The 12132-nt window shown below is 37.8% G+C and overlaps 1 protein-coding gene across 1 annotated transcript; it reads left to right on the forward strand.

The window, feature by feature from the left end:
- On the forward strand, positions 1 to 7320 carry LOC109190204 (translocon at the outer membrane of chloroplasts 64-like). Its single transcript, XM_019340655.1, has 13 exons — positions 1 to 451; positions 830 to 982; positions 1175 to 1299; positions 1497 to 1622; positions 2716 to 2898; positions 3008 to 3146; positions 3488 to 3656; positions 4317 to 4451; positions 4584 to 4784; positions 5186 to 5313; positions 5392 to 5443; positions 5954 to 6023; positions 6825 to 7320. Exons 1-13 carry the CDS (start codon positions 249 to 251, stop codon positions 6905 to 6907), a joined length of 1767 nt encoding a protein of 588 aa, XP_019196200.1. The 5' UTR covers positions 1 to 248; the 3' UTR covers positions 6908 to 7320.
- The last annotated feature ends 4812 nt before the right edge of the window (positions 7321 to 12132 follow it).

The following is a 12132-nucleotide window of genomic DNA, read 5'->3' on the forward strand; positions in this document are numbered from 1 at the left end:
CTATACACAATCAGTTCACGTTTCTCGGCCTTCTAGGTTTCCTCCTCCCTGTCACCACAAAACCCCCTCCGCGCTCTTCATCCAACACATGACCTTTGAAGCCCAGGAAAAACAAAAAACAAAAACAAAAACAAATCTTGAATTCTAAATGGGTTTTTGCTGAATAATTTATCTGCAGGGCAAAGTTTTGATCTTTTTATTTTTCAGCATAAAATAGTATAAGTTAAGTCTTTGTAGCAGGTTCATCAATGGCGTCGCAGTCAGCGAATTTGTGGGTGTTGTTGGGATTAGGGTTGGCTGGGATACTGATAATGACGAGGAAGCTCAAGAAAGCAGTTAAAGCCGACTCCGGGGCTTTCGTCGAGCGGCTTCAGCTTCTGCCACCGCCTCAGCCTCCTCCGCCTAAAGCTCCCCACCCTCTTACCGGCCTCTCTTTCGCCGTTTCTGATGTGTAAGCCTGTCTTTTATGCGTTTAAAAATAAATCCCAGAGAATAACTAATTAGTTATATTAGATACATCTTTCTGGTCGGTTTCGCATTAGAAATTCTGTTAAACATGATTAGATTGGCAACAAGCTGAGCTCAGTTTAATTGCATAAAGGGATACTCTGGTGGACACCAACTGCATTTGCTGAGTTGATTTCTTATTTAGTTTATTTTGTTATTTTTATGGATGTGAATGGTTTTAGCCTTTTTTTTTTCTTTTCTTTTTTACTTCAAGCAAAGCTTTATATGGGCAAGAGATGTTTGTATGCCCATAAGGAGGAGTCTTAACGACTTGAAACTGTGTATGAAAGATTAGTAGAATAATTGAGTTATAATTGCACAGGTTTCATATAGAGGGATTTGTTACTGGGTTTGGCAATCCAGACTGGGCAAAGACTCATGAACCTGCAACGCAGACATCTACCGTGGTCACTGCTCTTGTAGAAGCTGGTGCAACATGTGTTGCGAAAACAATTGTAGATGACATGGCTTTTGGGTATGTACTGAACTCTGTCTTTCCATTAATCCATGAATGTGCTATAGGATATAAGAACGAATCTCCAACTTTCAAAGTGTCCATTTATATAATGTAAATTGGCTTTTGCAAGCAGCTTTGTCTCTCTCTCTTTTTCCCCCATTTTTTTTTTCACTAATTTGCTCTTTGAACCCTTTCATGTTTACTGTCCAGAATAAGTGGTGCAAATAAGCATTATGATGCACCAACTAATCCTGCATCTTCTTCACGATTACCTGGAGGTCCATCAAGTGGAGCTGCAGTGGCTGTTGCCGCAAATCTTGTAGATTTTTCTTTGGGTATCTCTTATAATCCCAGACTTTCTACCATTTCTATTTGCTTTATTTAGTAAATTTCATTTCTTCTGCATTTTTGTATCCTGATTTTCTGCGCTTTTGGTCTGTTAATTTTATATATATTATATATTTACCTAATAAAAAACTGTGGTTTATGGCCCCTAAAGAACCATTCTGTGTTGATTGACTTTTTATGGCAGGTATTGATACTGATGGTGGCGTGCGAGTTCCTGCTGGATATTGTGGAATTCTGGGATTTCACCCATCATTTGGTGCTGTTTCTCACATGGGGATAATTCCCGTCTCACAAAGCCTTGATGTAGTTGGTATGCCCTGTCCATTTATGTAGGTTAAAATAGGGAGCGAAGAAAATTCATTTTCATGTAGAGAGATCTATTTCTTTATTGGTGCATATCCATTTTTGTCAACTTGTTATTTAATTCTAGGAATGCTCTATCTACATGAAGAAAATTAATTTGGCTGTGAATAGGCATCAATAACAATATCCGTTGCTTATCTAAGAACAATTAAATTTGAAACTGATAGTCTTTGGCATGAGGTTGCTGGAAGCCTAGAACAAACTCAAAATGTTGCTGAATCAACTTGTCTATTGTGTATGTCTGCTGCCCGTATAAAGTTCTACATTTTTTACTCTCTTCTATTACCAGTGGGATCTACTTTCTATTTACTAAAAGAGAATCAGCTTGCTGTGTGCATCATCATATATTAGGGTTTCTTATCAAACATAATTAAAGCTAAAACAGGATGTGCTGGTGTCCATATAATCAGGTTGCTGGCATAAATTATACATTTAACTGATCCTGAGTAAAGAATTCCTGACTAATCTATAGCGGCTTTCTCACATATTTGTTGCTTGTGTCCATGTTAGATGCTTAAGATAGTAAGTCTCAACTTCTTTACTGAGCAAAATATTCCTATATAATATGATAATGGGGTGTTTGGTAAATGGCTGTTAGCTGATTGGGTTAATGAGTTTGACTAGTTGATAGCATTAGCTGATTGTAGAAAAATGTTTGGTAAATTAGGTGTTAGTTGTTAGCTGATTACATACAAAATAACTTTCACAAAAACCTGATCGGAAAAGCTACTTTGAGCAGCTTTTTGAATTTTAGCATTTTGGAACAATAAGTTGTTACAAAAAACTAATTAATCACTCATATTGATTTTTTTAACCAAGTCAAAAAGCTAATAGTGGTCAAATAAGCCAAAATTGGCTGATATGCTAATTATTTTACCAAACAGGGCCAGTGTGTTTTCTCACATTTCACATATTTGTTGCTTGGGTTCATATTAGATGCTGAAGATACTAGCTCTCAACATTAGATAAAACTTACAGTTTAACTCACTGTCATCTCGTTTGAAATTACATTGTAATGCTTTTTGAATTCACTCTTGTAGGATGGTTTACTAGGGATCCCGATGTACTGCGTCGTGTTGGACATGTGCTGCTGCAGGTTCCATTTACTGCTCAACGTAATCCAAGGAACATCGTGATAGCTAATGACCTGTTTCAGTCATTAAATATTCCTACTGATCGCACCTCTCAAGTAGTGATAAAAGCCATTGAAAAGCAGTTTGGAAGTAAATCCTCTCTACTTGTGGTCTTGGACATAGTTATCTCTACCATAATTTCCATATTTTTAATTTCCTTGTTCATTAACTCAGTGAATTCCTAAACCTCTCTTTGCAGGACAAATGATAAGACATGAGAATCTAGATGCCTATTTGAGTAATAAAGTTCCAAGCTTAAAGTCTTTTAAGAAATTAAATGGTGAAGCTAAATTGTCCACTACAAGATTGTTAGGACATGTTGTCCAAACACTCAAGAGGTGAAGTAGCAAAATGATGTTGAGATTGTTGTGTAATTCACTATTGATGGGTTTATCAGAACTTAATTTTTTTTTCTTCTTATTTCCGGTGGTTTTTGTATCCTTGAAACATTTGAATTCTAAGAACCATTCTTGATTGGTTCAGTATGTTTTCTTCAAGTTAATTCTGAGCTCTTTGACAACATAAATGACTGCATGAGATTTTCTGCTTGATATGCTATACTGTCTCTTATTTGGTTGCCTGTTTTGTCCACAATTTCCTTGGGTCTTTCCTAGCAGACCTGAACACTTCCTTCTCAAGTCTATTAGCCTAAGTTGCTATATTTATGTTTTTCATGTAGACATGAATTCAAGCGAAATCATGATGATTGGATCGACGATGTGAAGCCTACACTAGACCCTATTATTACTGCACAACTGCACGAGGGGCTGGAGGTGGCAGATACAGAGATTGATAAATGCCATGCTGTCAGGAATGAAATGAGATCAGCTCTAAGTGATCTTCTAAAGGTATTTAATTTGCAACTTTTTCTTCAATTGTATCAATTTGTTATTATATTACTATGTATGTAAAGTGGCTAATTTTATTATGCTGTGCCTGCATGTACCAAAAAAAAAACCCTGCCAGTACTTTTTATTTCTCATTAATTATTACAGAACAATTGCAATACTCTAGGTTGTGTGGTTACTAATTTAAGTTTATCTTTTCATATATACATTGTACCATTTTCATCAAGATTCCACCTTTAAAACATTGACCCTCTAGAATATTGCAACACTACCTTTTGTTTGCTCTGTAGACTACTTTCTTTTATTTCCTTTTTTTCTTTTGCTCTACTGGGATTTTTTAAAATAATAATTATGGTAATTTTATTTTGCATTTAATGAAACCTTAGGGTTTATAGCTTACATGGCGATATTCATGTAATCCTGTACTTGGTACCTTATAACAGAATGAAAGGGCAAAGGTATAGCTATTTGACTTTAAATGAATGGCTGGTTGAACAGCACTGCCTTTTTCAGTTATGATTTGACCTTCTTATATTTTAGTTTATCTGGTAAAATGCATATTTCCGACTCCATTTGATATTATTATGCACAGTAGTTTTCAGCAGTTTTGTTGTTTGATGTCTTTTTCCTCATGCATGCTTGAATGGATAATTAAAACAGGATGATGGAATTTTGGTTATTCCCACTGTTATTGATCCTCCTCCAAAAGCTGGTGCAAAGGAGACTCAATCCATCGACTATGTATCTAGAGCATGTTTGTTTGCTAGCTTGGCTAGTCTCTCGGGTGGTTGTCAGGTACTGTCTTGGTTGTGTCTGTGGGGAAATCAAGAATCCCATAAATATACTTTTGAAACGTTTTGTGTATCTATAATAATATTATACAGAACTCTCCTTAACTCTCCTTTCTCTTCTGAATTCTTATAATAGGCCTCCATACCTCTGGGATTTCATGACAAATGCCCAATTTCGGTCTCCTTTGTAGCAAGGAATGGGGGTGATCGATTTTTACTCGATGCAGTACAGGCTCTATTTGCACCTTTGCAGGAGCAGGCCGAGATAGCTGTACAGTCAAAGTCATCTAATAATGCTATCAGTAAGGAAGCGTCTGCTGAGATTGCTAAAGGAAAGGTGTGCAAATTAAATTTTATTTTATTTTATTTTATTTGATGGGGATCTTTCTTATATTAACATATATCGTAGTGGCATAAAATTCCTATGAAATCGCTTCTTGTTTTCCACTTATGTTTCGTTCCTTGCATTTCTCCATCCTGACTTTGTTATTAGTTATTTATGGGTTCATGTACTATGACGACATATATATATAGTAAATGGGTAAATGCTATTTAATACTGAGTATATATCTAATCTTTAACATTGCACAGTTCTATTTTTAGTACATAATAACAAATGAATTACCTAAAGAGTCTTTACATGATGTATATAGTTGTTATAGTACATGATGAATTGCTTCTGGCTAAAGGGAGGGTTCAAGGTAGAAATATAAGTCGTATTTTGTAATTGTTTACCAGGGTAACCAAGCTTTTAAAGAGAAACAATGGCAGAGAGCTATTGGCTTCTATACGGAGGCTATCAAACTCTATGGCAATAGTGCAACTTACTTTAGTAACAGGGCTGCAGCATATTTGGAACTTGGAAGGTAGTTTCTTTTGCCTTGTATGTTAGCTAGCTACCTTCTACTTTGAACTATTACTCATATTTTTTATACACTATACAGCTTCGTCCAAGCGGAAGCCGATTGTACAAAGGCCATTGAACTTGATAAGAAGGTAATCCCTTTCCCAGTGCTTTTACTCATACACATTGAGGAGATTCATGATTGTTTATGCTATTATTATGAGTTAATTACCGATTTGGTCCCTCGACTATGAGGATTTCACCAATCTAGTCCTTGACTTCCAAAATTCCTCAATTTAGTCCTCGACTATGCCTTTTTTACCCGAAATGGTCCTAACCGTTAGACATCCGTTAACTCGGGACCAAATTGGTAATTTTGCTATAGTCAAGGGACCATTTTGTTCATCACATGCACCATTTTCTCCGAAAGTTAATTACTAAAAAAAGCGTAGTTGGGGACTAAATTGAGGAATTTTGGAAGTCGAGGACCAGATTGGTGAAATCCTCATAGTCGAGGGACCAAATCGATAATTAACTCCTATTATTATTATGGGTTCTGTTTATATGTTTCTATGTTGTCCTGTTCACCTTTATGTTGACATTTCTAGTCCAAGAATGGCAATATTTAGTTGTTCTCTTTCCTTTTCCTCTCCCACATGCAGAATGTAAAAGCGTACTTCAGAAGGGGCACTGCAAGGGAAATGCTAGGTTACTATAACCAGGCAATAGAAGGTGAGTAGTCTTCTCTCCCTGTATTTCTTATATTCTTAACTAATCGAGCTGGGGCATATGATCTTTGACCATTAAAAACTGCCAATGCCACATTGAAGCAGATTTGAGTTTAAATTTTCTTTATAGCCAATAACAGAAAGAAGTAATGTGAATCTTTCTTGATAAATCTGCAAAACTATACGAGTAACATAGCTCTACGAGAAAAACCTATTTTCCTTTCTTACTATTTGATTGTTTCTGCCATTATGTATTTTGTGTTCTTCAGTCTATCCTCTTATCAGTGTTGCAAAAATCCCGCCTAAGCGGTGCCTAGGCGCTAGGCGTTGGCCGGCTGCCTAGTGTATCACCATAATCGGTGGTCCAGGCGGCTGGCCAGCTAGGCGACCGACTAGGCCGTCTATGCGCTGACCGCCTAGGCCTCCTAGGCGCCGACTAGGCCGCCTAGGCACTTACTAGGTCGCCTAGTCGGTCGATTAGCTATTGTTCGCTTCTTTTTTAAATGAGTTATTTCACATAAAACGTAAAACGACATCGTTTTGACCAAAATAACCCTAAATTGTTCAAAATGTTTTTTAGGTTAATATTTAATATTTTAGTATTAACTATTAAAGTATTAAATAGTTTATAATTATCAAGTCTTAAAAATTTTAAAAATTTAAACAAATTTTTAAAAAATAAAAAAATACATGGGTGCCTAGGCACCGATTAATCCCCGCCTAAGTGCCCTGGGGGCTAGGTGCTCCCCGAGCGCCCGAGAAACGCCTAACGATTTTTTTCAACCATGCCTCTTATGTCTTGCAGATTTCAGATATGCACTTGTCCTCGAGCCAACCAACAAAAGAGCAGCTCAGTCTGCTGAGAGGCTCGCAAAGCTGTTTCATTGAGTCATTAAAACATAATTGGGGTCCTTGATACATTTATGCTCGCCGGAACTTGTTCTTTCGCGAACCGATAGACATCCCCCCGTGATACAGAAAATGCGAACAGCTCTCTATTGCCATGCACATCAGAGGCATCCGATTCTTTCTTTCGTGTTAAAGTTCCAAGTCAGGAGTAATCAGAGTACAATTTCAGCGGTTGATAGGGAGGGATGATTTTGTAATTATAGTGCAATTTTGTTTACTTCCTGTTTGCATTCGAATTGTATGTCTATCAAGGAGCTGTCCATCTGTTATTTTAAGCATTCTGAATCAACCTTCAATTTTTTGAAATGAATTCTTGGTTAGGAATTGGAAAAAGAAGACAGATGGATTTGTAAAATCCAAATGAAGTTTGTTTCTGCTTGGTTTATTTACCATTTTTTTGGGTTATTAACTTATTATGCATTTGTGGAAAGAGCGTAGTTATGCTTCCCTCAATCTCTCTTCTCAAGCCTTGTAATAAGAGAATAACAATTTATGAAAGGATTATGCTAGATTATCAAACTTAGTGTTAAGGCAGTTGGTTTAAAGAGTTGTTGATGTAACTATTGTTCTAAATTCAGCCCGTAACCTAGTTCTTTGGGGTAAAATTAGTGTAGTATGCCAAAAATAATACAGAGAAAATAGAGACAAGTAAAATGGAGATGAACTGGACAAAATTGTAGGAATTCATTTTCATTAGATGTTCATATATATATATATATATATATATATATATATATATATATAGATGTGTATTCAAATGAGGACAAGTATATTATAGAGGACTGTGAGGACAAATGTAGTGTGTGCCATTAGCCGATATGTTGTGTGCGTGGTCGAATGTAGTCGTGTGCCACAGTTTGTAAGTCGCGTGCTAGATTTGTTAATTTATAGAGCCTGGGTTCGAAACCTGATGTTTACATTTTCTCTATTTTATATATATATATATATATATATATATATATATATATATATATATATATATATATATATATATAGACTTGCATTCGGGTGCGAACGGCTCGCCCAGACGCGAAATAGGAATGGATTCTGTTCGTCCACGTGTCCAGATCTAATGGATGAGAAACACTGATTTTTTAAAAAAATGCGGTGGCATTTTCGTAAATAATTGAACATCGAAGTGCAAGTAAAATGTATTACAAGTGCATGTAAAATGTATTATAGGTGTAAGTAAAAATTTACACTGAGCATCAATACTTAGTTGCACTTATAGTTCTAAGTAGTTGCATCTAGGTGCATGAATGTTTGCGAGTGGTTTTCAGGAGTATTACTACCCGCTGAACTCAGATCAATGAATGTTAACAAGACAAAATTACATGCACTTATAGGTGAAAGTAGTTGCACATGTAGTTATAGGTAGTTGCACCTATAGTTATAAATAGTTGCACCTATAGTTATAAGCACACCCAGGTGCATGAATGGTTGCGGAAAGTGAATGCTAACAAGGAAAAATTACATGCACTTATAGGTGAAAATAGGTGCACTTATAAGAGATTTTACTTGCACTTCGATGTTCAATTATTTACGAAAATGCCACCGCGTTTTTTTTTAAGTTATTAGATCTGGACACGTGTCACGCGCTGATTCGTTCGCATTTCCTTCCTGGGCATTTATTCGCACCTGAGTGCGTCCCTATATATATATATATATATATATATATATATATATATATATATATAGAATTTGGTTCTGGTGTGAACTTTAGGTAATGTGAGAACGTGTGCACCTATCACAGCCGTGCGTTGTTTGTTGATTAGTGAGCGTGGGTGAGGGTGCATGCTAGTCATCTGCACCGCACGACAGTGGCACATCTCCTGGGGGACTAGTTTGGAATTTTACTTTTGGATCTACGTGGCCGTAACCGATTCAAATTCTACTTGTCTATTCTCTCTTCTCTCTAATTGTCTATTCTCTCGTTTGTATCTGCCTTCCGTTTGTACGTTAGTTCAGTGGGTGTTTGCTTGCGTGATCTGGAATCAAGTGGGTTAAATGACCTCAAAATATGTGTTTTTCTAACAACCAGCTGGGTTTATTTTATTAATTGTGGGGGGGGGGGGGGGGGGGGGGGGGGGGGGGGGGGGGGGGGCGAAGGTGCTTGTTATGAAGACGCATGGGATAGTAACCATGGGGGACCTATCATGTTATAGTTGAGATACAACTTAGGGAGTTTATGAATCTGTTTATTCTATGATAATTGTGAATTTAAAATTGCTAGAATAGGTGTTGCACTGATTTTGGCATCTCAAAATAGTGGTTGTGCATTCCCATTCATGGTGGTGCAGCTGAAACAATGCTGCTGCCTGTTGCATGTTATTAAAACTTACAACCACTTGGTTGCATTCCATTAAATGGGGAAAAAAAATATGTAGGTGGCTGCCATGGGTGTTATGAATACGAATGGAAGAGTAACCGCGGGGGACTGATCATGTTATGTTCGAGAAATAACTTAGGGAGAAATTAAGGTGTGATCTTCTCACTAAGGAATCAGCTTTTCTATGGAAAAAACAATTTAAATTTGCTAGTATAGGTGCTTGCTGTGTGCGTTATGAATACGCATGGGAAAGTAACCGTGTGGGGACCTATCATGTTATAGTTGAGAAACAACTTATAAAGTATAGTAATCTGTTTTTTCTATGGTGACGGTGAATTTAAAATTGCTAGAATATGTGTTGCACTGGTTTGGGCATCTCAGAATAATGGTGGTGCGTTCCCCTTGCAAGGTGGTGCATCTGACCGGTGCATTCATACTCAGTGGGAAAAAAGGGGACCCTATTATAGTGTTTTACATCTGTGGATAGTAGCTGCAGTAAGGGTGGGTTGATGGACCACTATACCTAATTAAAAGACAATTTCTTGCTTTCTCTCTAACGTAATCATTTTTGTTAAATGTTTTAGGGATGCGGTGTTGTTCCAGCATGTCAAGCGCAAAGTCAAATGGGCAGATTTTAGAACTTTAATGGGGAGGACGCACGTTGCAAAGACTGTGGTGGATGCATGGTGCAGCGTTCTCAATTCCAGGGAAAAAAACAGGGTGGGAGGGGTACCTTCTAGGATCTTTTTCTCGACCTTTGCCACGGTGCGTATCTAAAACCCAACCACATATTCCCACCATTAATTCTCGGTGCTAAAAATATTTGGCGTGCAGATTGGCACTGTAGTGGGCATTTCATCCAGCCAAGATGAGAGGCTTTCGTGGTTCAAAAACCGGCTAGATGCGGAACTGAATACTACAGACCATGTAGGGATAGCGACTATAGATATGGTAAGCATACTTATACTTTGAAATAATTAAAACTGACGCTCTAGACTACGACGTGATACTTAACTAATACACACATATGACTGCTGTCCAGTTTATTTTCCCGATATTGCAAGGGGGCCGGTACTACATGATGAGCATTAGTTTCGAGCCTTATAGGTTTGATATTATTGACAGCTCATCTGCAAAAAAACCGACCAAAGAGATGTACGACGGTGCACCGCAGGAGTTGGTATGTGTCTGTTGTAACATACATCTGATGATTGTGTCTGCTAATTGTTACATTATATTCACAGACCACATCCCTTTGGTGCAGATTGACTTACTAAGCGTATACTTGGATATCAAAGGTCAAACGCTACGTGTATTTCGGCTTGCAAGCATGAAACCTAAAAGGATGCAGATGCCATGGAGAGACACGACGTCCACCCTCGATTCAGCGGTGTTTACGATGCGGCACATGGAGTCATACACCGGTCAAAGTTGCACAAATTGGGATTGTGGGCTGCAGAGAGGGAACACCCAACAACTACTCAATCTACGGAAACGTTACTTGCACAACATCTTGTTTAGTGAGGTCAATGAACACACGGGGAATATTGCCACTCGCATCGGCCAATATGATATTCAAAGGTCGGGTCAACACCAACAATGATAGCTGCTAATAGCTAGGTCGTTTGGTAATAGTACATATGATTTTATTGCAGAGGTAGTGAATTTGTTTTGGATAGTATTTAGCTATGGCCCTTTTAATTATTGGGACAGATTAGAACTTGTGAATTACAGGCACAAGTGCCAAGTTTTATGAATATTTTCTATTTGTTATATTATACATATTTTCATTGGATGAGGTTGTTACTGCACTGGAGGTCCGAAAACCAATTGGATGCTTCTCTTCAACATTATTGTATTCACAGGTTACTGTAGCACTGGTTGCTAATAAAGGTTCATTTCAGAGTAATAGCATTTGTGTAGTTGGTTGTTTCGTTGTCTGTGTATTTTTTTTGTTTAGTTTCTCTGCCGATTTTAAAAGATTTACGCCCTTGATGTGCATAGTTCAAGTTCCTTATTCGTGTGCAATTTCCAGCTACCAAACTTACACAAAAATCAGACTAATCTTGTCTCACCACACAAGGCATAATGTTTCGTTTCCCAAACTGAAAACTTCCCCCTGTCAATCCAGTCCTTCACTAAATAGGTTCAGCCTGGAATTGCAGCTTGCTTTGTTCAGATGTATTCAGAGCCAAGAGAACTTGTAGATAAGAGCAAGCCCCGGCTGAAACAAGGATGAGTAACAGTAGCAACGATTCTAGAAATTTAGATAGACCGCAGTGCACCCTAGGTTGGGAGAAATTACCAATACATTATTCCATGATATTTTATGTAGCTTACTGGTTGGTAGCAATTAACAATTGAATACATCAACCATACAACGGAATATAAGTATATAAAAATTGCTGCCATTCATTTAGAAAGTGCAGGGAAAAACAACATGGAAGAATTGCACATAGTAAGTGTAAATTAACGTATGCTATGAAATACAACAAAATAGAACTAAACTGCCCGTTGCTTGGAAGGACAACTACGTGCGTTGTGACGGGCGTATTCACCGCACCCCCCACACTTTCGGCCGACTTTGCCGCTATTCTCGATGGCTATCTCCCGGGTGCTCTTAATACGTTTCCCACTCCCTTTGTTCTTAGCTTGTGCCGGGGGTTTAATAGTTATATATGGGGGTGGCTGGACCCCACATAATGCCTCGATCGCGGCTCTGTTGCCCTTTGCTGCGCAGATTGTAACACCCCAGATTTTCAAGACATTTAAAACTTATAAAATAAGGGTATTATCTCATTGAGTCCCAAAACATAATACAAGTGTACGGGGTGCTATACCACACCTGAGCTGGAGAACCCAGGTGCACAGGCTA

This window comes from Ipomoea nil, unplaced genomic scaffold (genome assembly GCF_001879475.1).
Source record: "Ipomoea nil cultivar Tokyo-kokei standard unplaced genomic scaffold, Asagao_1.1 scaffold1574, whole genome shotgun sequence".
NCBI classification, from domain to species: Eukaryota; Viridiplantae; Streptophyta; class Magnoliopsida; order Solanales; family Convolvulaceae; genus Ipomoea; species Ipomoea nil.